The sequence below is a fragment of the Cebus imitator genome, unplaced genomic scaffold, assembly GCF_001604975.1.
Source record: "Cebus imitator isolate Cc_AM_T3 unplaced genomic scaffold, Cebus_imitator-1.0 Scaffold58, whole genome shotgun sequence".
Taxonomy (NCBI): Eukaryota; Metazoa; Chordata; class Mammalia; order Primates; family Cebidae; genus Cebus; species Cebus imitator.
In genome coordinates this window covers 572,348-596,348 of record NW_016107373.1, presented here as the reverse complement: position 1 = coordinate 596,348, position 24,001 = coordinate 572,348, and the positions used below count along the sequence as shown (strand labels likewise).

The following is a 24,001-nucleotide window of genomic DNA, read 5'->3' as shown; positions in this document are numbered from 1 at the left end:
CGCGCCACTGCACTCCAGCCTGGGCAACAAAAGCAAAACTCCGTCGCAAAAAAAAAAAGAATTCCTGCAAATCAGTAAGAAAAAGATTAAGGATCTCAGTAGAAAAATAGTCCAGACATAAAGAGGCAATGCACAGAAGAACATTAACTAGTAAGAAACCTTTGGGCATATTTTCATGCCCATACTCACCCGTAATAAGGAAACTGCAAGTCAAATGGAGACACCACTTCATACCTATCAAATTGGCAAAAATGTTAAAGTCTCATAATACAAATATTGCTGAAGATGTGAAACAGTGGGAACCCTCATAAACTGTGGGTGGGAGTGTAAATTATGACAATTACTCTCCAATAATTTAGGCAAATTAAAAGTTCAAGAGCTCCTTCTGGGAATAAGGAAACATGCGGTATTGTTTGTAATAGCTACCACTGGAACAATCTGCATGTCCCTCTGCCGAAGTAAAGAATAAAGTGTGGCATATTCATGCCATAGGTGTGGAATTCTATCCAGCAGCTAAAATGAACAGCTAGATATGCATCAATCCTGATGAATCTCAAAATATCAAAGTTACAGAATGACAATAGAGTTTGAAATAAAGCAAAACAAAGCTATATAATGTTTTAAGAACATAGATATTTGCATGAGTTCATTATAAAGTCACACAGAGGAGCCAGGCGCGGTGGCTCACACCTGTAATCCCAGCACTTTGGAAGGCCAAGGCGGGTGTATCACGGGGTCAGGAGTTTGAGATGAGCCTGACCAACAAGGTAAAACCCGGTCTCTACTAAAAATACAAAAAAATTAGCTGGGCATGGTGACGAGCGCCTGTAATCCCAGCTATCGGGAAGCTGAGGCAGGAGAATAGCTTGAATCTGGGAGGCAGAGGTTGCAGTGAGCCAAGAGGGTGCCACTGCACTGTGGCCTGGGCAACAGAGTGAGATTCCATATTAAAAAAAAAAAAAAGCAGAGAAACGCTAGACCCTCAAGTTTTAGTAAAGCCTGGCGATTCCCAGGGAAGGAAGGTAGAGGACAGGAGGAGGGCGAGATGCGCAGGTGGCTCAGATGGGAACTGTAATGCTACATTTGACAAAGCTTTTAAAAACGAAAGCAAGGACTCGTAAGACGTTATGGTCTGATAAAATTTGCTAGTGGGGACACAGGTGTTTGTTACATTATTCTCTGTAGTTTTCTGAGGTTTTAAACATTTCCTTTAAATCAAAATTGATGGGGGGATTAGGTAGAGAGCAGTGAGAGCAAAAAGCATGTCAGGGAAAGTAAGCAGTGTGGAGAAGCAGCTAGGCTCTCACCAGTAACAGCCCGGAGGGACCAGAGAAGCCAGCAGGCCTGGATTTGAGGTATTTGAGGGCAGAGGGAGGGAAAGAGGCTTTTACAGGCCATACATTGGGTCTTTATTCTAAGGTCTGTGGACCAGTTTACCTTTAGCTGCCAGGCTTCCTGGGAGGTTCCAGAGTCATGAGGCCTCAGGCTGTCTGCAGGGAAGCAGCAGCACCCGGGGCCTAAGCTTCCAGGCCTTCTGGGGCAGTTCTAACAAACACCCAGGCAGGGAGAAGGGAAGGGGCAGCAGCAGGAACGCTTCACTGTCACGAGACCGTGCAGAGCCCACGCTTTCTCACCAGAAGTGGCTGCAGGTGGTCTCGAAGCTGTGCTTAGCGTCAGAGAGGCCTGTATTGGAATCACAGCTCTTTCGCTCCTAGTTTGTCAGCTGTGTTAGGTTTCTTAATTCCTCTGAATGTCCGTGTTCTCCGTAAAGATATTCGCTGAACTGACCTCATAGGATTAATATGAGCAGAAAATGAACTTACAGGTGTGTAGTGCTGACAGAGTAAGTCCTTAATGAATGTTAACTATTATCATCATCACAGTGTTTCCCACACCCTCTGGATCAAGCGTCTTAGGCATTTCAGGGCAAGTAGGGTTTAGGGGAGGTGCAGGCTGGAGCCAGGGCAGAGCAGTGACCTGGACATCCCACGCCACTTTCAAGGGCCTGGGCTAGAGGCAGCCTGTGCAGCATGGCCTCCAACCCAGCCCACGAGAGGAGCGACCCTCAGGAAACGTCCCAGGACACCTTCACGGCAGCCTTTGTCCTCCCACCTGGAAAAGGTAACCAGACATCATGTCATCGCTGCCTCTCTCTCATGGCCCTGACATTCACACAAAAACCACAGAGGTGCACTATGAGCCCAAACAGCCTTGGGGACACACTTCAGCCACCCCATGAATGGCGCTGGTCATGTGACCTCCTCAAAGAAGTCGATGGAAAGTGGCTCTTCTTTCTGGCCCTGGCTGAGGGCTGGCTTCCCCCAAAAGTAAAGTGGGAGCTAGATGGCTGGCTTCCACCTGAGACCTCTGCCTGGTGGATGCTGACAGCACGCACTTCCTCTGGGCTCTATTCTTATTTGCCCTTTTGGGCTCTCCCAGCACTTTAAAGCAGACAGAACATACTGATTACAGCCAGCACTTACTCTGAGTGCCTGTTAGAAACGAACACATATAACACCATCATGCTAATGCTCCTCAAGAATCCTGGGAGACAGGAACTATGATAATTTCCTCTTCACAGAGGAGGAAGCTGGGGATCAGAGGGAAATGGTCACTTGGCCAGTGAGTGGTGGAACTGGGACTTGATCCTGGGGTCGGCTAATCCAGAACTTCAGGAAAACGGGTGCAGCCTGTGCCACTAGACCAGGGAAACTGAGCCTCATTAGGGGTGAATAGGAAGTTGGCAAGTCGGTAGGTCCACGCTGGAAGCTCTTGCTTCCTTGGCACCCTCAGAACTCCCAGCCAGTCTGCCCATCTCAGCTGCTGGAAGTCAGCAGGGGAGGGAGAGCGTGGCCAGCCCTCAGATCGGCCAAGTGCTCTGTCGCCACTCTGGTTGCCCGTCCTAGGCTCCGCCCCACACATGGTTCTGCTCAGCGCAGCTTGAACCCAAGTGCCTCTCCTCTCCCCAGTTCCTCCCTCTAGCCCCGAGGCAAGGCCAGCAAGGATCCCCTCATGATCCAATAGATGTATGCAGACTCTCACTGGCAGCAGCTCCCTGCTGGCTCCACTTCAAAGCAGGGCAGCCAGGCCCCCCCAGGTGTCAGGGCAGCTGGCACGTTAGCAGAAAGCCTCTGGCAGGAAGGGGTGCTGAGCCAACTGCCAGCAACTGGAAAACAGCACATGGGATGACCTCTCCAAGAAGAGTCTTTCCTGAGCCCTCTGGGAGTGGCGATGAGCTTGCATTCAGGAGGAAGGAGCCGTCTATGGGGATAGAAGGGTTGCAGGCAAAGGCAAAGACTAACCAGGAGCTTCCTGCCTGCCTTTGCCCATGGTTCTGCCGAGATTCCACAGCTAGAAAGATTCTACAGCAGGGAAGGTCCCAGGTGCCTAGAACTTTCATGGGTCTCCGCATCTGTTTGCAGATGGACAGCACAGCATATGGTGTGATTAAAAACACCTTTCAGTCAATCCTTCAGAATCTTCTGCAGCCATACCTCTGAACATCAGACTCTCCCCACACTAGACTTAGCACTAACAGGAGAAGCTGTTAGTTCTGTCCACCCTTGGGAAGTATGAGCCTTCAAGCTTCTGCCTGAACATTTCTGGCAACACACATCTCATTCCATTACAAATCAGCCACAATCCTAGAACAACGCAGCTAGAAAAAGTCTCGAGAGCCAAACTCTAGAGCCCTGTGAATTCCCCCCACAGAGGCGGCCCTTCGAGACTTGGGTTTTAGCCCTCACTTCCTCCCTAGTCTTCGCTTCTAAGCAAAAGGATCTAAATGCAGTAATTTGTCCAATATCATGGTTTTTAGACTCTCCACCAGCCCAACCCTCTTCTCTGGGATGCAGTTTACTCCCCTTAAACGGACTGTCCAGACCTGAAAGTAATCGTATTTGAATGATAGCTCTTTTGCTCCTAGCCTGTAACCTTCGCCGAGTTGCTTAATCCCTCTAAATGCCTGCATTCTCCATAAAGATTTTCGCTAAGTATCTTTATGGCAGGGATTAAGAAACTACTCCAGGTGTCACCTGGCAGGAGGAAAAGGGGACGGTGCTTCTCTAGCTCATTTGTTCATGCATTTCTTCGTTCAACAGACACGGACTGCCTACTATGTGCCAGGTACCATACTAGAGTCAAGCCACAAGCAGGGAGACAGAGGTGTCACTTGGTAGATCTTATGTTCCCAGGAAAAAGACAACAGTGTGAGGAGGTTGCTGAGAGCTGCAGAAGCCAGTAGTGGGCCGTTCTAGTCGGTTAGGTGCAGTTCTCTTCCATCTCCCCCGAGAGGTGCTGTGGAGGCAGCCTGAAGAATATGGAGATGTTGGTAGGTGAGGAGGAGGCATAGAGGGCAGGGACCATTATGGGTAGAGGGACAGACTTGTCTGGAGGGCATGAGGAAGAACAGTTTCAGAAGGACGGAAGGACCACTGTGGCCAGAATGCAGTGGAGGAGTGGAGGGAGGCAGGGGGCAGATGGAGCAGGCTCACAGGCCGGATCCAAATCAGGGACCGTGTCCTGTGGGAAGGCTTGAAGGGTTTTGTTTGTTTTACACGGAGTCTCACTCTGTCACCCAGACTGGGGTGCAGTGGCGCAATCCTGGCTCACTGACAGCCACCTCCCAGGTTCAAGTGATTTTCCAGCCTCAGCCTCTCGAATAGCTGGGATTACAGGCGTGAACCACTGTGCCCGGCCTCTGTGAAGGGTTTTCAACACAATAGTAAAATGATCACATTCACATTTTAGGAAAGTCATTCTGACTACAGCATGGATACTCAATTAGAAGAAGGTGAGAGTAGCTGCAGGGAAACTGGGTAGGAGGTCATGCCGCCGTCAAGAAGAGAGGGCTGGCAGCTGCGGGCAGGCTGGCGGCTGCGGACATGGAAAGAAGTAGATGGATTCAAGAGAAATTTCAGCAATAGCATTGACAGGACTTGGTGACTGGTTGATTGGCTTGGGGCAGAGGAGTGGGGAGTTTCCAGGATGTCTAGAATGGCCCGGGTTTCTGGTTGAGGAGAGTCATAGCTGGTGCTGCTGCTAACACAAGTTCAGATCCAGTTGGCTTTTTATTTATTTTTTAATTTTTTTAATTTTTTTTTTTTGTGGAGACAGAGTTTCGCTCTTGTTACCCAGGCTGGAGTGCAATGGCGCGATCTCGGCTCACCGCAACCTCTGCCTCCTGGGTTCAGGCAATTCTCCTGCCTCAGCCTCCTGAGTAGCTGGGATTATAGGCACACGCCACCATGCCCAGCTAATTTTTTGTAGTTTTAGTAGAGACGGGGTTTCACCATGTTGACCAGGATGGTCTCGATCTCTTGACCTCGTGATCCACCCGCCTCGGCCTCCCAAAGTGCTGGGATTACAAGCGTGAGCCACCACACCCGGCCCAGTTGGCTTTTTAAAAGGCAGCCAGTCTCACTGCTTGCAGTCGAGAAAAATCTCTCAGTCCTTTATTTTTATTTATTTTTTATTTTTTTGAGATGGAGTTTCACTCTTGTTGCCCAGGCTGGAGTGCAATGGCGTGATCTCGGCTCACTGAAACCTCCACCTCCCAGATTCAAGCCATTCTCCTGCCTCAGCCTCCCAAGCAGCTGGGATTACAGGCACCTGCCACCACACCCAGCTAATTTTTGTATTTTTAGTGAGATGGGGTTTCACCGTGTTGGTCGGGCTGGTTTCGAACTCCTGACCTTGTGAGCCACCCGCCTCAGCCTCCCAAAGTGCTGGGATTACAGCTGTGAGCTACCGCACCCGGACCCCTCAGTCCTTCATACACATGCTGCTGGAGTCCAGCCACATGTCCCTCAGAAAGCCAGCCCCCACCTCTGTCTGCCCCCCTTCACTTGCCCCCTGCTCCCTTCTGCCAGGCATACATTTTAGCCCCCCAGTCTCTGAGCCTCAGACTCTTCACCCGTAGAATGGAAATAACATTAAGACCCACCTGTAGGACTGTTGTTGGATAAAATTTAATTAATGTAGTCAAATGACTTAATACCCTGCCATGAGGTAGGGTACTCAAGAAAGGTTCCTGCCTCTATGGTGGATCACTTGACTTCAGGAGTTCGAGACCAGCCTGGCCAACATGGTGGTCAACATGAAACCCGTCTCTACTGAAAATACAAAAAGTAGCCAGACATGCTGGCAGGCACCTGTAATCCCAGCTGCTCGGGAGGCTAAGGCAGGATAATCACCTGAACCTGGGAGGCAGAGGTTGTAGTGAGTTGAGATCGCACCACTGCACCCTGGCCTAGGCAACAGAGCAAGACTCAAAAAAAAAAAAAAAAAGGTACCTGCCTATATTGCTACCCGTATTACAAGGCACCTGCTGGGCTGCCCTGCTCTGACAGACACCCCTACCCTCCCACGGTGTATGCTCCCTCTCCCACAATGGCCGGTCTCCAAAGGGACTGCTGATGTTCAAGGTCAAGATGGCCCCTAGCAGAAAGCTGCAGATCCGTTCTGAGGCTGGAAGGGTGTGCACTGTTTGCAGCTTCTAGTCCCATCTGTGGCTGAAAGAGGAAGGTGCTCATGGCACTCAGCATTAAGGCCACCACGGAGGCTGGGAGGCAGGTCCTGGATCCGGGGAAGGCCTATTGGTGAGAATTGCAAAGGGAGGTAATTTCTGCAATTAGACAGTGATGATGGTGAAACTCCTTTGTGAATAAACGAAAAAAAACTGGTGGCCAGGCGCAGTGGCTCACACCTGTAATCCCAGCACTTTGGGCGGATCACGAGGTCAGGAGTTTGAGACCAGCCTGACCAACATGTTGAAACCCCATCTCACTAAAAATACAAAAATTAGCTGGGCATGGTGGCGCACACCTGTAGTCCCAGCTACCCAGGAGGCTGAGGCAGGAGAATCACTTGAACCCGGGAGGTGGAGGTTGCGGTGAGTGAGATCATATGACTGCACTCCAGCCTGGGCCACAGGGTGAGACTCTGTCTCAAAAACAAAAAACCTGAATTGTACACTTTTAAAGGGTGCCTTTTATGGTGTTTCATTATATCACAGTGTAAACAAATGGCGATAAATAAATGAAAATCTGAAGTTACTGCTATAGGAGTGAGAGTGCTGCGTCAATTGATGATAAACTGAGAAGCCAGGGAACATGGGGAAAGGTTTGAGCTTCCCTGGTGTTTCCTGCTGGGGATATTCGCAGTCCAGTGCTGTTCTGTCATAATTAACTTTAGACTATTGGGGTTCTCAGCTGTCCCAAGAGCAGGGCAAGAAGGGAAAGTCAGTGGCTTCTCATCTGCAGAGCTTTTGCCTGCCCTGCTGAGCCTGTGAAGGAAACGCTTTGAGAAGCTGGCGGCCCTCGCTCCCTGGGCGCTCCTGGGAGAGCTGGCTCTTCCTCTGCAGTTTGGGTGTCTTTGCTAACCCTGGTCCTCTCTAGCTGCCCACTCTCTGCCATATCCCTGCTCCCCCAATCCAGATGTCAAAACAGATTCTGCCATCCGGATGGGAAGGCAGATGTTTTGCTTGCCTGGGTTTTCCTTGAGTTAGCAAAGGTAGGGTAAGCACTTGGCCTTTGGCACTGCTCTTAGTCCGGGAACCTACTGATGGAGGGACCAGGGCACTCTCTTGTGGCCCTCAGCGGCATTGCTTCTTCCCGCCCTCAGCCTTGAATTTTTTCCTGCTGGAATTTTAGTGTTGAATTCTGGCTAGTGGAGGCAGCAGTCTTTCTCTCTAAGAGGAACCTAACATGTAGGTAACAAGAAAGAAAATAAATTAGCCACAGAAACTAGGAGATAAAATGTTAGTGTTTCTGCTGTGTATCTTCATTTTCAAAGAGGCAGTGTGGCCTCCTGGAAGGTGCCTGTCCTGTGGCGTCAAGCAGGCGCCCCACCTATGTGTGTGACTTTGGCAGGTTGACCTCTCTGAGCCTCAGACTCTTCACGTGTAGAATGGAAATAATAAGACCCACCTGCAGGATTGTGGCGAGATAAGATGTAAGACCTTAACAGCCTGCCATGAGGTAGGGTACTCAGGAAATGGTACTACAATAAAGACAGGCAGGAACCACTGTCTCCAGCCAGCTCGAAGGCCAGGGGAGTGGCTCCACAGCGTCACAGTCTCTTTGAAGCCCCCTTCCCAGCAGTGAGCAATCTTGGCTTTCTCTGGAGCTGATCCAGTTGCCAGTCTGGGGAACCTGTGACCCAGGGAAGTGGAGAGAGATTTAGAAAAATACAAGAAAGAGAGCCCCCAAAAAAACCTTTTTTTTTTTTTTTTTTGACAGGGTCTCGTTCTGTTGCCCAGGCTGGAGTGCAGTGGTGTGATCTCGGCTCACTGCAACCTCTGCCTCCTGAGTTCAAGTGATTCTCCTGCCTTAGCCTCCTGAGTAGCTGGGATTACAGGCACACACCACCACACCCGGCTAATTTTTGTATTTTTAGTAGAGATGGGGTTTCACCGTGTTAGCCAGGATGTGCTCAACTTCCTGACCTCATAATCTGCCTGCTTCGGCCTCCAAAAGTGCTGGGATTACAGGCATGAGCCACTGCGTCCGGCCAAAAAATATTTAAAAAAAACAGTAAAGATAAAGCCAAAAGGGCCTGATCAGAAAGAAGCTGGGGGCCAACTCCACCCCAGCCAGTGATTGGTACCTGCCTGGCATGTGGTGGAGCGCGGCAGGGGCTCCTTTCCAGGCCTGAGCAGAGGATGAGCAGGGCCTTGGTCTGATCCCTTTCCAAGTCAGATGGCTTTCTTCCTGTGAGGCAGGTCCTCAGTGGAAGGGACTAGAGACAGGGAAACCATGGGGCGAGCAGCCTGTTAAGGTGGACAGCGAGGAGGGGCGGGGCCGCCGTGGCAGTACAGGATGAGTGTGGTTTTGACCCTCACAAGCACAGATTCCCCAGTAGGTCTTTCTCTCTCCTCTTGTCTGCCATCTGTGTCCCAGGGTGGAGGTGTCTGTTGCTGTTCTGGCCTTTTGGTAGCTTATTAAATCTCAGTACCACTTGCCAAGACCCTTTAAACCCCTTGGCTGTTCTTTTTGCCTTTTCTGATCAGCTGTATTTATTCTGAACTAAATGGTCCTCACGGAAGAATGAAAGGATTTACTGCTTAAGTATATGAAAAGAAACCTTGGCTGCATTACAATTGCACCCTCTCCTCGCTGCCCCCTCCCCGTGCTCTATCCGCTAGCTGGTGCCGCTGAGACTGTACCGGGTGCCTACTCGGGGTACAGTGTGGTCGGCTCAGTTTGGTGGCAGAGTCCAATTGATGGAGCAGTGAGGTGACTAGGAGGTGCATGCTTTTGGGAGCCCTCTCCTAAATGTCCTGCTGCCCTGGGGAGACTGGGGGTAGGGTGGGGGGGGCAGGAACAGCTTGCCCTCTCTCCCCGCTCACTTTTCCTTTCCTCCCTCCCCCTCTCTCCCTCCCCTCCTTAAACCGCCCCACCACCACCCCATTCTCTCAGATTCTCTCTTTCCCCTTCAGGATTGTGCTCATGGACGATGCCATGGACTGCTTGATGTCTTTTTCAGATTTCCTTTTTGCCTTCCAGATCCAGTTTTACTACTCAGGTGAGAGTGCTCCAGGCCCCATGTGGCTCCGCATAGGACCACATCTCCCTGACCCACCCTGCTGCCCTCCCCATCTGTGTGCCTGGCACACACATTTCTCTTCCCCACTGCCCTTGGGGGTGTGCTTCACTGCAGGTCGCTAACAGGATACCTAGCGTTCCGTGGTGGTCACAAGATTCAGTCAGCAGAGCTGACTTCCTCAGCCTCCTGAAGACACTGAAAACCCCGGTGCTTTCAGTCAGCAACACAACAAATCAGTTTAAGTGATAATGACATTAACAACATCCACTGCATCCACAGCATTCACTGCTTACTGAAAACTGTCCCAGGTGCAGCACTGACTTTAATCTTAACAACTTTGAGAGATCGTCCTTTCAGGATAAGCTTACAGAAGTAGGTAGCCAAAGTCGTGCAGCTCATAGGTGGTAGAGACCAGACCTGAAAGCTGACTCCAAAGCCGGGGTTCTCAGCCTTGCTGCTGTTTTATTGCCTTCAAGGGTCTCTCCCTTGGCAGTCGATCGTGCATTTGAGTGCACATTCTCCTCCACCCCACAGCTTTAAAAAAGCACACACCAGTCCTTTGTCACACTCCCACCCTGCTCCCCGATTCACACCACCTGCACCCTTAAGTCTTCTCTGGAATCAGATGGAATATAGAAAAACAAATATAAGTATACACCAGCTCACACACAGATACATAAATAGGATGCTGGTTTACAACCTGCTGTGTTCATAAACAAACTTGTTTGGAATGGGCTATTCCAGTAAACAGAAGGCTGTCCTTTGAGCCTAGAGGTGGCCTTCCTGCCAACTGGTGGCCCCAGCCAGCCCTGGCCTCACTTGGACCCCACATTCTGTTTACTTGATGGCAGCCCAAGGGCTGTGTAGGCAGGGGCTGGGGCCTGGGGTGTCGACACCTGCTCCTGGCAGCACCCGTCATTTCCCATTTCTCCAGAGCTCTTGGGCCCTAGAGAAGGAGCAGCCATGTCTGGGAGAACATCTTCCCCTCACTGCCTTCCCAGCCCTCTTCTTGCAGCGGTCCCAGAGGAATGGGACAGCCACTACACTGGGCCGGGGGCATCACTGACACTGCGCAGCAGTGTGTGTTAGAGATGAGCTGGGCCATAAGTCAGCGGTTCTAACAATGGCTCAACTACAAAATGTCAAAACCATTTCAGATGACTGGTTCATCGGCAGCTTGCGGCTTTCTCTGTTCCTTGCTGCTATTCCAACACACTTTCTTGAGGTAGCGAGGCAGGTGGCCGCACACGATGGGGCTTACCAGCAGGAGCACACACATGTTCACTCCTCCAGAAAATATTTATGGCTGTAATAGGTGCCAAGCACAGTGCTAGGCCAGGAGAGGCCCACAAGGCGTGACCCCCGCCTTTGTGCATTCCAGCAAGGAGACAGATTAGATGTCATCATAAGTGATGACACAGAAAACTACCCCCCCGGCTAAGTGCCAGAAAAAAAGCCTAAGGTGCTATGAAAGTGCAGTGGTGGGTCTCACCTGGTCCAGGAAGCACTGGGCAGAGGGTGGGATATTTGAGCTAGAACCCAGATTAGTGTCGTCTCTCATCAGTGTGCTGTCAAACAAGCTTGAGGACCTCTGCTCTCAGGACACCACGCCCTGAGCCCCGAGGCTGCTGTGGGACTGAGCTGGCAGAGAAGGGAGGACACAGAGAAGGGACAGAATGTGTCCTCCCTGCCTGAGCTGTCCCCCACCCCTGTGGTTCCAGAATTCCTGGACAGTGTGGCCGCCATCTATCAGGACCTGCTGTCGGGCAAGAATCCCAACACAGTGATCGTGCCCACGTCCAGCGGGCAGCACCGCCAGCGACCTGCCTTGGGTGAGGCCGGCATGCTGGAGGGTGTGGAGGCGTCGCTGTTCTGCCAGTGTCTGGAAAACCTGTGTGACCGGCACAAGTACAGGTGAGGAGTGGGCACGCAGCCCCCAACCCCAGGGACCTCAGACTGCTGCGGCGGAACAGAGCTCTGCGAGATGCTGTGCCCGGCCCAGGGCCTGTAGGGCCCTTGCCAGTCATAATGCAGCCGTGCCATTTGCCCCCAACCAGTTGTTGACTGAAAGGCTCCCAAGTGGCTCACTTCCAAAGGACTGCTTTCACCTGTGCAAGACCAGTGTGGATGACCAGTTTACTGGGTGACATACTGGCCTTAACAGTTTAGAGAGCAGGAAAGAGCACTCCTTGTATAAAACTTTCCTACACAGAGAGATGGGTAATCTGCCCTGTGTGTACCCTTCGGAACCGAGCAGCAGGTTTGGTTTCCTGTAGACATTTCCCCGAGTTACCCCCACTCCTGTCCCACTGGTGAGAGCATCCATTAGTGAACATGCCGGTCCCTCCTGGCCACAGTGAGGGCCTGATACCTTGGGACCTTGGGGCTCCCAAGACAGGCCCCTGGCTTGGCTTTAGGTATCCTCGTGAGCCTGGAAGTGTGGATGCGGAGGTTGCCCTGAGCCTGGCTAGTCTCTGAATCTTGCATCTCTCCTTAGCTGCCCACCCCCAGCACTTGTCAAAGAGGTCCTGAGCAACGTCCAGAGATTGACCTTCTATGGATTCCTCATGGCTCTCTCCAAGCACCATGGAATCAACCAAGCCCTCGGTAAGCCAGAATCAGCAGCGGTCAGCCTCTCCTGCCACACAGCACATGGAGCAGCTGGTCTCTGTTGGCTGCATGGCTCCATGGGGAAGGGGCATCACCGTCTCAGCCTTGACTTCCCAGGGCCAGACCCAGTCCCAGGGAGCGGGAACACGCATGACAAAACACGGCTCTGACACATTCCTGTGGTAGGGGACAGCCTTCCCTGCCTGTGGCCCTGCCCCAGCATGAAGCTGCCTCCCCACAGTAGAGGCGCCGCGCCCAGCCCCTCCTGAGAGTCCCCAGCCCTGCTCTGGGGAGCGGCCTGCAGGTAGGATAGACACAGGACTGTTTACTCAGTGGTGCTAGAGATTATATATCAAAGAGACCTGAATCCCATTTACAAACAGGGCAGAGGTGTGTCTCGGGAGACCTTTTTTCCAAGCTGAAAAAAAGAAATCCGATTAATCTGAAAGGGAGGAGAAACAATGCGGGTAGCTTGCAGTGGCAGTTGTTCCTGCCGGCTATTTTTTTCACTGAGCCTTCTCTGCCCGCCCTCCTGTTCCCCCTCCCACAGCCACTGCTATCCTAAGGGAAGGGCCAGCAAGCCCCCATCCTACTAGAGTTTAAGGAGTTTTGTTTTTGTTTTTGGGACAGTCTCACCTTGTCGCCCAGGCTAGAGTGCTGTGGTGCAATCTCAGCTCACTGCAGCCTCGACCTCCTGGGCTCAAGTGATGCTCCCACCTCAGCCTACCTAGTAGCTGGAACTACAGACATGTGCCACCATTCAGGAAAATGTGTTTTCTGTAGAGTCGGTTTTGTCATGCTGCCCAGGCTGGTTTCAAACCCCTGGGCTCGAGGGATCCCCTCACCTTGGCCTCCCAAAGTGCTGGGATTACAGTTGGGAGCCGTTGCGCCCAGCAAGACGTTACTTTTTTGTGTCTCAAGAGATCCTCCTGCTGTGCTTGGGATCCCAGGTGCCTGAGTCTCAAAGAAGATACATGGCCTCCTCCTTCCTCCTGCCAGTTGAGGGAATGGGATCGAGGGAAGGAAAGTTAACATTCACTAAATGCCAACCACAGCAGGCTAAGTACTGAGCTGGATGCTTTACATTTTTTATCTTACGCAGTATACAGTCAGCCAGGGGATGCTGTGGGATACACAAGCACAAACCCCACCAGGCTGAACTGCATGCCACTCGCAGCCTCATTATTCTGAGTTGGTGCTTGAGGCACGCACAAGTCTGGGGAGCCCTCAACTAACTGAGATGGGTAGCTGAGGTCACCTGCTGGACTAGGGCTAGAAAGGAGGCAAAAGACAGGCCATGCACAATGGCTCACACCTGTAATCCCAGTGCTTTCAGAGGCCAAGGCAGGCGGATCACCTGAGGTCAGGAGTTCAAGACCATCCTGGCCAACATGGTAAAACCCCGTTGCTACTAAAAATACTAAAATTAGCTGGGCGTGGTGGCACTCACCTGTAATCCCAGCTACTCCGGAGGCTGAGGCACAAGAATTGCTTGAGCCCGGGAGGCAGCAGTTGCAGTGAGTGAAGATCGCACCATTGCACCCCATTCTGGACGACAGAGCAAGACTCTGTCTCATAAAAGAAAAAAAAGGAGGCAAAAGAGTCCGGAATCAAGAGTAAGAGGGAGGTGGGGGGGCTCTGCCCCCGTACTCTTTCATACTCCTGGTTACAGCCACCCTTCCTTCCCACCAACCGCCGCCACTAGGAAGGAGAAGGAAAAGCCAACTAGCAACTGGGTCACAGCTTGGACTAACCTCATCCCCTTTTTCTAAGGGCCTTTAAAAAGGACACTGCCAACCGTGCGTGGTCGCTCATGCCTGTAATCCTAGCACTTTGAGAGGCTGAGGCGGGCAGATCACAAGGTCAGGAGTTCCAGACCAGGCTGGCCAACATAGTGAAACCCCATCTCTACTAAAAATACAAAAAATTAACTGGGCATGGTGGCAGGCACCTGTAATACCAGCTATTTGGGAGGCTAAGGCAAGAGAATTGCTTGAATCTGTGAGGCAGAGGTTGCAGTGAGCCATGATTGTGCCATTGCACTCCAGCTTGGGTGACAGTGTGAGACTCCATCTCAAAAAAGGACACTGGCCAGGCACGGTGGCTCATGCCTGTAATCCCAGCACTTTGGGAGGCCAAGGCGAGCAGATCACCTAAGGTCGGGAGTTTGAGACTAGCCTGACCAACATGGAGAAACCCCATCTCTACTAAAGATACAAAATTAGCTGGGCGTGGTGGCGCATGTCTGTAATCCCAGCTACTTGGGAGGCTGACACAGGAGAATCACTTGAACCCGGGAGGCAGAGGTGGTGGTGAGCCGAGGTCACACTCCAGCCTGGGCAACAAGAGCGAAACTCCATTTCTAAATAAACAAACATAAAAAGGACATGGCCAGGCACAGTGGCTCATGCCTGTAATCCCAGCACTTTGGGAGGCCGAGGTGGGTGGATCACAAGGTCAGGAGTTCAAGAGCAGCCTGGCCAATATGGTGAAGCCCCATCTCTACTAAAAATACAAAAATTAGCCTGCCGTGGTGGCGGGCGGCTATAGTCCCAGCTACTTGGGAGGCTGAGGTAGGATAATCACATGAACCCAGGAGGTAGAGGTTGCAGTGTGCCAAGATTGTGCCACTGCACTCAAGCCTGGGCAACAGAGCAAGACTCTGTCTCAAATAAATAAATAAATAGGACACTAATAGCTAGACATGGTGGCTCCACCATAATCCCAGCATTTTGGGAAGGTGAGGCAAGAGAATCACTTGAGCCCCCGAATTCACGACCAGCCTGAGCAATATAGGGAGAACTCCCATCTCTTAAGAAAAATTAGCTGGGTGTGGTGGCACATACCACTGGCCTCAGCTACTCAGGAGGCTGAGGTGGGAAGATTATTTGGGCCTGGGAGGTCAAGGCTGCAGTGAGCCAAGTCAGCCATAATCACACTCCAGCCTGGGTGACAAGACTTGTCTTAAAAAAAAAAAAAAAAAAAAAAAGGCCCCCCCCCCCCCCCTTTGTAAACCCCTTTTTTTTTTTTTTTTGAAATGTAGTCTTACTCTGTCACCCAGGCCGGAGTACAATGGTTTGATCTCTGCTCACTGCAACCTCCACCTCCTGGGTTCAAGTGATTCTCCTGCCTCAGCCTCCCGAGTAGCTGGGATTACAAGCGCCCACCACCACTCCCAGATAATTTTTTGTATTTTTTTATTAAATATGGGGTTTCTCCATGTTGGTCAGGCTGGTTTTGAACTCCTGACCTCAGGTGATCCACTCACCTCAGCCTCCCAAAGTGCTGGGATTTCAGGCATGAGCCACATCTGGCCTCATTTAGCCACTTTTACTGAGCACTAACGTTGGATGGCTGGGTGGAATGGGAGACAGAAAGAAGGATGTGATCTCGGGCCTCACCTGCATCTTCAGCTATGAAATAGAAATCTGGAGACACACTGGTTGAGACCAGTCATGGAGGTCAGCCCTGTTCCCTTAGTCCCCAGGGCGCCCCCCAGATGAGAGGGTCCCATAGGACGTAGTTTGAAAAACACCAACAGTGCAAGAGGGGCCAGGAGGCATCTGAAAAAGATTTGGTCAAACTGGAAACTGGCCTATGCCAGGTGGGTGATTCTGGTCCTGACCCAGCCTTCTCTTGCCCCTGAGATTCTCCTTGGAGGAGCAGAGGCAGCATTTTTTTTTTTTTAACCATCTGTCTCCAAAGTGGGGTCACCTTGATTGTTGCACCAGGTTACAACCACCACCTGGCCTTAAAAGAGGATCACGTTTGTTTGGGGATGTCTCCTTGGCTGTGGTCTCTGCCCCAGGAGAGGAAAGTAGGCATTAGGATTCAATAAATGTATCAAGCAGCAACCAGGACCTTCCTGCTCTGCGACTGTTCTTTGGCCCCTCTAGCAGTCCTCAGATCTTTAGATCAGCCCTCCCACGGTCAGCAGGACAGGCAGCCGTGAAGGTGAGGGGCCTGGTGGCATCTGTCACCTGGCTGAGGGGCCATCAGATTAACTACTGTGCTCCCAATGATCTCCTAGGAGCTTTGCCTGACAAGGGGGATCTGATGCATGACCCAGCCATGGACGAGGAGCTGGAACGGCTGTAAGTGTCAAGTGGGAAGATGCTGCCCCCTTGTGGGGGCCAGACGGGTCGGACACGGCTGTGCCCCATATGGGGCCAACAGCACTTGTCTATAACGTCCTGCATCAGCCAGGGAAGGGTGTGGGGGCCAGCAGAGGCCTGAGATGTCCCTCCCTCTGAGTCTTTTGGGGGCTGCAGCCCAGGGGTTCCCCTAGTGTAAGAGTGAGCATGGAGGTCCTGCTCTCTGGACAGGACTCTCGCTGCCCTCCAGGCTTCTTCCCTTCTTCAGGCTGGCCCAGGTCCCAGGCCTGGTCAACTCTGTCACAGCCAGTCCAGAGGCCAGTTGCCTACCTTCCCGGACCCCTCCCCGGGTTGGCTCCCCTTGGAGACCCCTCCATCATTCCCGAAAAGTGGATGGAGAGAGTGATGGCTCCACCGAAGAGACAGACGAGTCGGAGGCTTGAGGAGTCTGAAGGGTCCTGCCCGCAGCACCCTGTACCTGCTCCCACCCAGCCCTTGGCACACCCACCCAGCCTCCTCTCCAGCACTTTGCTGTGCTGCCCTCTGCTGCTGACAAGGCGAATAACAGCCCCAAGACCGGCCAGAGGGGCTCTGATGAGCAGCCCAGCCCATGGCCCGGAAGGTGAACTGCCTGCTCTCCCCGGTCCTGTCAGCCTGTGAACTCCACTCAGGCCCCAGGCTGACAGATTGTGCTGAAGCCACCTTTTCACTAGGAAGGGGACTCGGCCGTAGCCTGTTAGTCCTGCTAACCTCTTAAGAAGAGCAGTCTCTTCTGAGCCAGCCTCTGCCGGTCCCCTGATAAGGTTCATCTCCTCACAGCCACTCCATTAAGGGGAGAACCCATATAGCCACGCAGGGCCTTGCACCATCAAGGGTGACACCTGTGACACAAGTACCAGGAGGACATGGTCACTGTGGCCTTCTACTGGAGAACAGCCACTAGCCTTGGTAGGACGGAGAAGGGTGGGCAAGGCAATTTCACTTGCAAAAACTGCTTCAAGTCCCCTTTGTGTCTAATAGCTAAATGTGAAACGAATAAACTTCCTCGTGTCTGGTAAGTGGTGAGTCTAAAGCTCCCAGGTTGGGGGGAGAAGGGAAAAGGGCAGTTTGGATCTCCATTGCTTTTCTGGCAGGACGAGGAGGTAGGGGCCAGTGGCCCACTCAGGCGCGGGACCTGCCTCAGATAATGGGCAGTGGGGCCTAGCTTCTCCCAAGAGCAGCCTTCCAGAGGAGAGGTGCTCACAGCTGCAATGGCCTTTAGGAAACAAGTTCAGAGAGTTCAAGGCCAGGTTCCCATAACTTTAAAGACTGTGGCCACAAAGGGTTAATACTGCATAGCCTTTGAGCCAGAGTTTCAGTCAACACCTGCCAAGCACCTGCTTGGGGTTAGGGCAGTGGCACGCAGCCGTGAAAGACACAAGCCTGGGGTAGACACATCCCAGCCAGGACGGGAGGCAGGTAAGGAAAAGTGGTCTTCAGCTTCTTTGGATTGAGGTCTTCGGTGGGGGGGGGGGGGACAGAAAGCCAAACCCACCCAGAGACCCAAGAAGAACAGGGCTACCTCCCCTGAAGGTGGATGTCACCACTATTAGGCATACACATTGCCCTGGCCCCATCCCTACCCAGAATGGATCATTACAAGAACTGCCTCCCAAACCCCTGCAGGGTGGAGGCCAAGAATGAGCATTCCAGCCCCTAAGAAGCTCCAGGGTGTGGTGGCTCATTGCCTGTAATCCCAACACTTTGGGAGGCCAAGGTGGGCCGACTGCTTGAGCCCAGGAGTTCAAGCCCACCCTGGGCAACATAGAGAGACCCTATCTCTACAAAACAAAAAATTACGCAGGCATGGTAGCTTGCACCTATAGTCCCAGCTGCTTGGGAGGCCAAGGTAGGAGGATCACTTGAGCCCAGGAGGTTGAGGCTGCAGTAAGCCGTGATCATGCCACTGCACTCCAGCCTGAGTGACATATAGTATGAGACCCTTTCTTTAAAAAAAAAGCTCAGGCTGTGTGATGAGCTCTCTAGGCCCACAGTGACCTACAGCATGTAAGAGACGGTTCTCAAATCCTGGTGTCCTCAGACTCAGTGACACCTATTGACAATGCACATTACAAAGCTGTATGGGTCCCAAACCTACATTCTGCAAATACCTGGCTTAACATTTGCAGAGTGTAGGTTTCCTTCTACCCATTCTTTCTAATCATCCACTTCCCAGCCCAGTGGTAACTACCTTAAGGGTTCTTTAGGTGGCAGAGATTTAAGAAGCCCCGAGGGAAAGGAGTGGCCTAGCTAAGGGTTTACACACAAATACATCTTTTCTTCCTGAATTTAAAGGGTCCCATTAAAGTCTGGGTTTATGTATGTACATACACACACACACACACACACAATTTTTTTTTTTTTTTTTTTTTTTGAGAGTCTCACTCTGTCACCCAGGCTGGAGTACAGCGGCATGATCTGGGCTCACTGCAAACTCCGCCTTCCGGGTTCAAGCGACTCTCATGCTTCAGCCTCTCAAGTAGCTGGGATTACAGGCATGTGCCACCATGCCTGGCTAATTTTGGTACTTTCAGTATAAATGGGGTTTCGCTATGTTGGCCAGGCTGGTTTTGAATTCCTGGCCTCAAGTGATCCACCCGCCTTGTCCCCCAAAGCGCTGGGATGACAGGCGTGAGTCACCATACCCAGCCTTAAATAAGCTCCATTGAAACCCACCAGTCAAGCCTACCGCTGTGACAAGGGGCAGGGCTGCTGAGGTTGCTTGCCCGCCCCCAGCCAGTGAGTTAAATGGCCAACTAATGCCAGCTCTTTCCTCTGCGTGCCACAGGGTGGTGAGGTCGAGGCTGCACCGGACCTCACGGCAGCACAGAGCCAAGGAGCCAGGGGCCTTTGGCTTTCAGAGAAGAGAGAAGCAGGAGGCCCCGGAGAGAGTGCCCTCAGCTTCGGTACTGACGCCCTACCATTATCAGTGGGAGCCCCGAGAGTGAGGCCAGGGGCCAGCCCTGTGCAGGGAGGCAGGATCCAGAGGACACTGCTTCACTCAGACCAACAGGGAGCCAGGCCCTGCAGGGGCTTTATTTTGACACCACTTCGCTTTAATACAAACAGTCCAGAAAGAAAGTCATGTCCCTCTGGGGGTGGGGCAAGGGGGAGGAGTCGTCTGTGTTGCTTGGGAGCCCAACCTACAACCCAAAGGTGGGGGCTGGGCCGAGACTGCCGGCGCAACAGGGGAAGATGGCACCAAGAATGTCACAGCGCATGGCTCAGCTCCCAGAGGGTGAGGCCCACAAGCTGTCACTGGCAGGTGCCATCCAGGCCCCCAAGCCCAGAATGATGCAGAGGAAGGAGCTGAGCCTTGGGAGCCTGCCTCTGCCCCTCACACCGTCTGCTTCCCTGGCCAGCATCAGCTCACAGCATCCAGAGTTGACAAACAGCAGACCAGACCCTCTGTGGCCACCAACCAGGGGAAGAAGGGACACAGAATGTCACAGAGGGTCCTGTGGCCCACAGTAGATGGTACAGAAGGACCCTGAGACTCCTGGAAGTCATCTTCCAAGTGCTTACCGCAGAAAGTGGTGGTGAGACGGGAGACCACTCAGGCCTCCAGTCTGATCCTGAATGAAACCTTTAGGTACCAGGTAAAGTTCCCAGCCCTTAGTAAAGCCCAAAGGTCCTTCCCCTCCCTCACCCTCTCCTGGCACCCAGAAGAGGCCGCTGACAGCAGCAGCAACAAGTCCGCAGCCTCTTTCCCCAGAGGACGGGTCTACAGTGAACTCCTTCCAGGCCTCCTCCAGTTCCGGAGGATGGAGGCCCAAGCCCTTGAGCTAGAAGAACCCTAGAGCCAGCACAAAAGCCTTCTACCTTCCGCTTTCCCTACTTGTGGAAAGGCTGGACCCAGAATAAGCCATCCTGGGGGAACCCCTCTCCCAGTGTGGCAGGACAAGTGAGCAGCAGCTGTGGGGGCAGGACAGAAGGACAAGAGGCGAACACACGGTTTGTGTGTGGGGGCAATAAGGGGCTCAGTCCACAGGCAGAGGTCAAGGGCTGGTACTGACCATTCCCCTCACAGGTGGCCTCATAGGCTACCCCACGCACACACCACACATACAAAGTAACAAATCCTCCCCAGCTTTCACAAGGCAAGCATCCGCGGCCTGGGATCTGTGGAGTTCTTGCTGCTGTCACCACCGTATGCCTGAGTCACAGAGCTCGGATCAGTAGGAACCGTAGCGATCCTGAGAGTGAGGGAAGAGAACCAAAGTCAGAGGCTCTAAATTGCAGCAGCTTCCCGGCACACACACTGCCTGCCCCAGCACACACCCCATGGCCAGTCTGGGGAGGCAGGGGCTGGACAGCCGATGAGGCGGCAGTCCACGGTGAGAGCTGGGGCAGGGGCCACTCAGGCACCCAGCAAGGGGGAAGCCCTGCCCGACCTCAAAGCAGCTGGGAAGGGAAGAGAAAGCCAAACAGGTAACAAGGCTGTGGAAGAGCGTGACAGACGCAGCAGCATCCTGGAGAGGCCTGGCCCTGGCATGGAGCTGAAAGGAAGGAAGCTGCCCTCCAAGAAAAGAAAATGCCTCTCTAGACTCTTTTTTTTTTTTTTTTTTTTTTGAGAAAGAGTTTCACTCTTGTTGCCCAGGCTGGAGTGCAGTGGTCTCATCTTGGCTCACTGCAACCTCCACCTACAGGTTCAAGCAGTTCTCCTGCCTCAGCCTCCCGAGTAGCTGCGATTTCAGGTGCCCGCCACCACGCCCAGCTAATTTTGTATTTTTAGTAGAGATGGGATTTCCTCATGTTGTCAGGCTGGTCTCACATTCCTGACCTCAGGTGATCCACCCATCTCAGCCTCCTAGTGCTGGGATTACAGGCGTGAGCCACCGCCCTCGGCTGAAAATGCTCTAAGGCTCAGAGGGGCTGCGCAGTAGTAATGTCTCCATGTGGTGGCGAAGGGTGAACCTCCCAGCACTCCTCATTAGGCCTCACCCCAGCCTCACCTGCAAGGAATTCATCACACCATTGGCCAGCACAGCCATCTTCCCAGCCACAGACTTGACACCCTGCTTAAACTGGGCAATGTCCGCTGTAGGCAGCACGTTCCCCAGAGATACACTTCCTGTAAAAGCAAGAGCAGGGTGACCCCAAGCCCAGCAGGAAGCTCTTCCCAGTCACAGGAGGGCCCTCCCACCCTGCTCCCAGGCATTGCTTGGTGCCTGCCACCCTACCAGGGCCCTACCTGCTCCGTGAGCTCCGTCCATGTCCCCAAAGAGGTCTGAAGAGCTGATGGCACTGCTGCCTGAGAGCTGCTGCAGCCGAGACCTAGCCTCATACTGTAGTAAGGAAAAGGCCAGGCCTGGGGATCTTGGGGCCAAGAACCCAAGGACTCACACAGGCCAGGCCTGGTGCTATAAAGCCTAAAGCAGTGGCAGGGAGAAAGCTCATGTTTCTGCCCACTGCCTCGGCCCCAGGGCAGACAACCCCACTTACCTCCGCATCCACCTCCCGCCCAAAGAACATGTCAGATGAGATGGCTTTGGCTCCTGCAAATTTCTGACGCGCCTCACTAGACTCGAGGCCTGTGCTCCGGCTCTCCACCTCCCTCCGGTTTGTGGCCCTGACGGAAAGATGGGGAACATCTCAGGCCCCTCTCATTACCATCAGGGGAGGCAGAGGACAGAGATCAAAGGAAGCACCAGTGGCCTTTTGGAGATGGGTTACCGGGTCCCATTCTGTCTGTGGCTCTGTGACTCAGGCCCTCTCCCCTAGTGAGGAGCCTCCCTTCTCCACACTGAGGCCAAGACCCAGAGAGCTTAGAAACCTGCACTAGGCAGTGTGGAAAACAGTCTGCAGCTGCCTAGGCTCCTGCCCCACAGCACTACAGCTTCACCAGCATTCAAGAGCCCACACAACTGCCGCTACCCTATGCCTAGTGACAACTTGCCTGGTGCTACAGTGAGCATGTGTCGGTCTGCCTGGCTTTATACCTACTCGTCATAACCATGACTAACAAACTGCCTCCTTTACTCTCAGAAGCATCCTGGTGTGAAAAGGGAGATGGTCACTGTCATCTAGTGCTGATTTTGTGGACACTGGCCCAGGTATTTCCAGAGACACCATGAAGTAGTTACATTCCCCTTTTATAAGTGGATAACTCACAGATATATTTGTCAACTAAACAGATCCCAAATTAAGATGGAGTAGGGTTTTCAAAAAATTAGTAAGAAGAGGGCTGGAGACATAAAACCCTTGAAAGGAAGTCAGGACTGAAGCATAAAATCAGGCCCCTCCTGCCAGAGAAATGGACCCCAAGCAACAGAGCTGCCAGGCCCTCTGTGACGACAAAGCACAGCTCAAACCAAACCCCTGATTGCTGCAGTGTCTGATGAGGCAGGCACCAGCCACATGTGCCTATTTGCGTTGATCAGAAATTGAATTACATTAGAAATTCAGTTCCTCAGTTGCACCAACCACCTTTTAAGGGCTCACAGCCACACAGTAGTGGCTACCATACTGAACAATACAGATAAACCGAAAACATTTCCACCATCACAGAAAGTTCTACTAGACAGTGCTGCCTTAGACTTCTCTACCTTCAGCTTGTTTTAAAAAAAAAAAAAAAAAAAAAAAAGTCCGCACTACCTTTCTGAAATAGGCCGGATGCTTGAGATGGTCACTTCTGGTTCCTTCTCTACCCTGTCCATACCCCAGGCAGCATCTGTATCCCAGCGGGAACCAAAGCTTTCTCCTAAGGAAAAGGGGTTGTCCTTGTACCTAGGGAGACAGTAGAGTTAGGCTCAGAGAAGCCCGACGAGGAACACAGCAGCCAAGTTTACAGCTCAACAACAGCCTTACTTGGGGGGTCCAGAGGCGAAAGTACCAACATCGTCAAACAAGTCCAGCTGCGAGCGAGAAGATTTTGCATTCACTGGGGTTTCCTGCTCGATCACCTGCATCTCAGACAGCACGGAGTGGGAGACAGAGCTGTGCAGCAAAGCAGAGCCAGCCATGAGACCAGTGGATAAGCGTTACCATCACCGCACAAAAGAACGCCCAGCTGCTGGGTTCTCCTTCACGGGGCATCACCCAGAGCCTTCTGTCCTTACCCGAGCACAGGGCTGGGCCAGACCCCAGCAGAAGGCCAGAAGCTGTGTGTGATGACCTGTGAAGCACACCTCAGAATTCTTTATATATCAGGTTTGTTTATTCAACATAGGAGTTCCCTAGCCAGTAACAGTTTGCCTGTTATAATTTTATTTGCTTTTTTTTTGAGATAGATTCTCACTCTGTCGCCCAGGCTGGGGTCCAGTGGCGTGATCTCAGCTCACTGCAACCACTGCCTCCCAGGTTCAAGCAGTTCTTATGCTTCAGCCTCCTGAGTAGCTGGGACTACAGGTACACGTTACCCTACTCAGCTAATTTTTTGTGTTTTTTTTTTTAGTAGAGACAGGGTTTGGCTGCATTGCCCAGGCTGGTCTCAAACTCCTGAGCTCTGACAATCCACTCGCCTTGGCCTCCCAAAGTGCTAGGATTACAGGCATCTGCCACCGTGCCTGGCCCATGTTTTAATTTTAATAATGTGCACCCGATGCCAGTGTTCTCTGTCCTCAACTCCCTGCCTTGTGCACCACGAACCCCACCCTTCACTTAGACAGATGCACACAGCAAAGAATGAAAAAATGCCCCAGAAAAATGCCCCAGAACCAGGGAAATGAGCATGACTACATCAAAGGATAAGTTCTTCATCATCCTACTAT

The 24,001-nt window shown here is 52.4% G+C and overlaps 2 protein-coding genes across 6 annotated transcripts in view; one reads left to right on the top strand and one right to left on the bottom strand.

Annotated features, from left to right (window-relative positions):
* Positions 1-17,308, top strand: part of CUNH11orf49 (chromosome unknown C11orf49 homolog) — a 222,694-nt gene extending 205,386 nt beyond the window's left edge. For 3 of the 4 annotated variants that reach the window (XM_017529273.1, XM_017529278.2, XM_017529277.2), the window contains 5 exons: positions 9,440-9,525; positions 11,268-11,460; positions 12,044-12,153; positions 16,187-16,250; positions 16,519-17,308. In XM_017529273.1, the coding sequence (XP_017384762.1) occupies positions 9,440-9,525; positions 11,268-11,460; positions 12,044-12,153; positions 16,187-16,250; positions 16,519-16,693 (628 nt within the window). In that variant the 3' untranslated portion in view covers positions 16,694-17,308. The remainder of the gene's footprint in view (positions 1-9,439; positions 9,526-11,267; positions 11,461-12,043; positions 12,154-16,186; positions 16,251-16,518) is intronic. The other variant, XM_017529275.1, reaches the window with a different exon arrangement.
* A 1,977-nt stretch (positions 17,309-19,285) lies between these two features.
* The window catches only part of ARFGAP2 (ADP ribosylation factor GTPase activating protein 2), a 12,316-nt gene continuing 7,600 nt past the window's right edge, over positions 19,286-24,001 (bottom strand). For both annotated transcript variants that reach the window (XM_017529271.2, XM_017529272.2), the window contains 6 exons: positions 23,100-23,228; positions 22,887-23,018; positions 21,735-21,861; positions 21,484-21,577; positions 21,245-21,363; positions 19,286-20,485 (listed from right to left, as the gene is read on the bottom strand). In XM_017529271.2, coding sequence (XP_017384760.1) covers positions 20,465-20,485; positions 21,245-21,363; positions 21,484-21,577; positions 21,735-21,861; positions 22,887-23,018; positions 23,100-23,228 — 622 coding nt within the window. In that variant the 3' untranslated portion in view covers positions 19,286-20,464. The remainder of the gene's footprint in view (positions 20,486-21,244; positions 21,364-21,483; positions 21,578-21,734; positions 21,862-22,886; positions 23,019-23,099; positions 23,229-24,001) is intronic.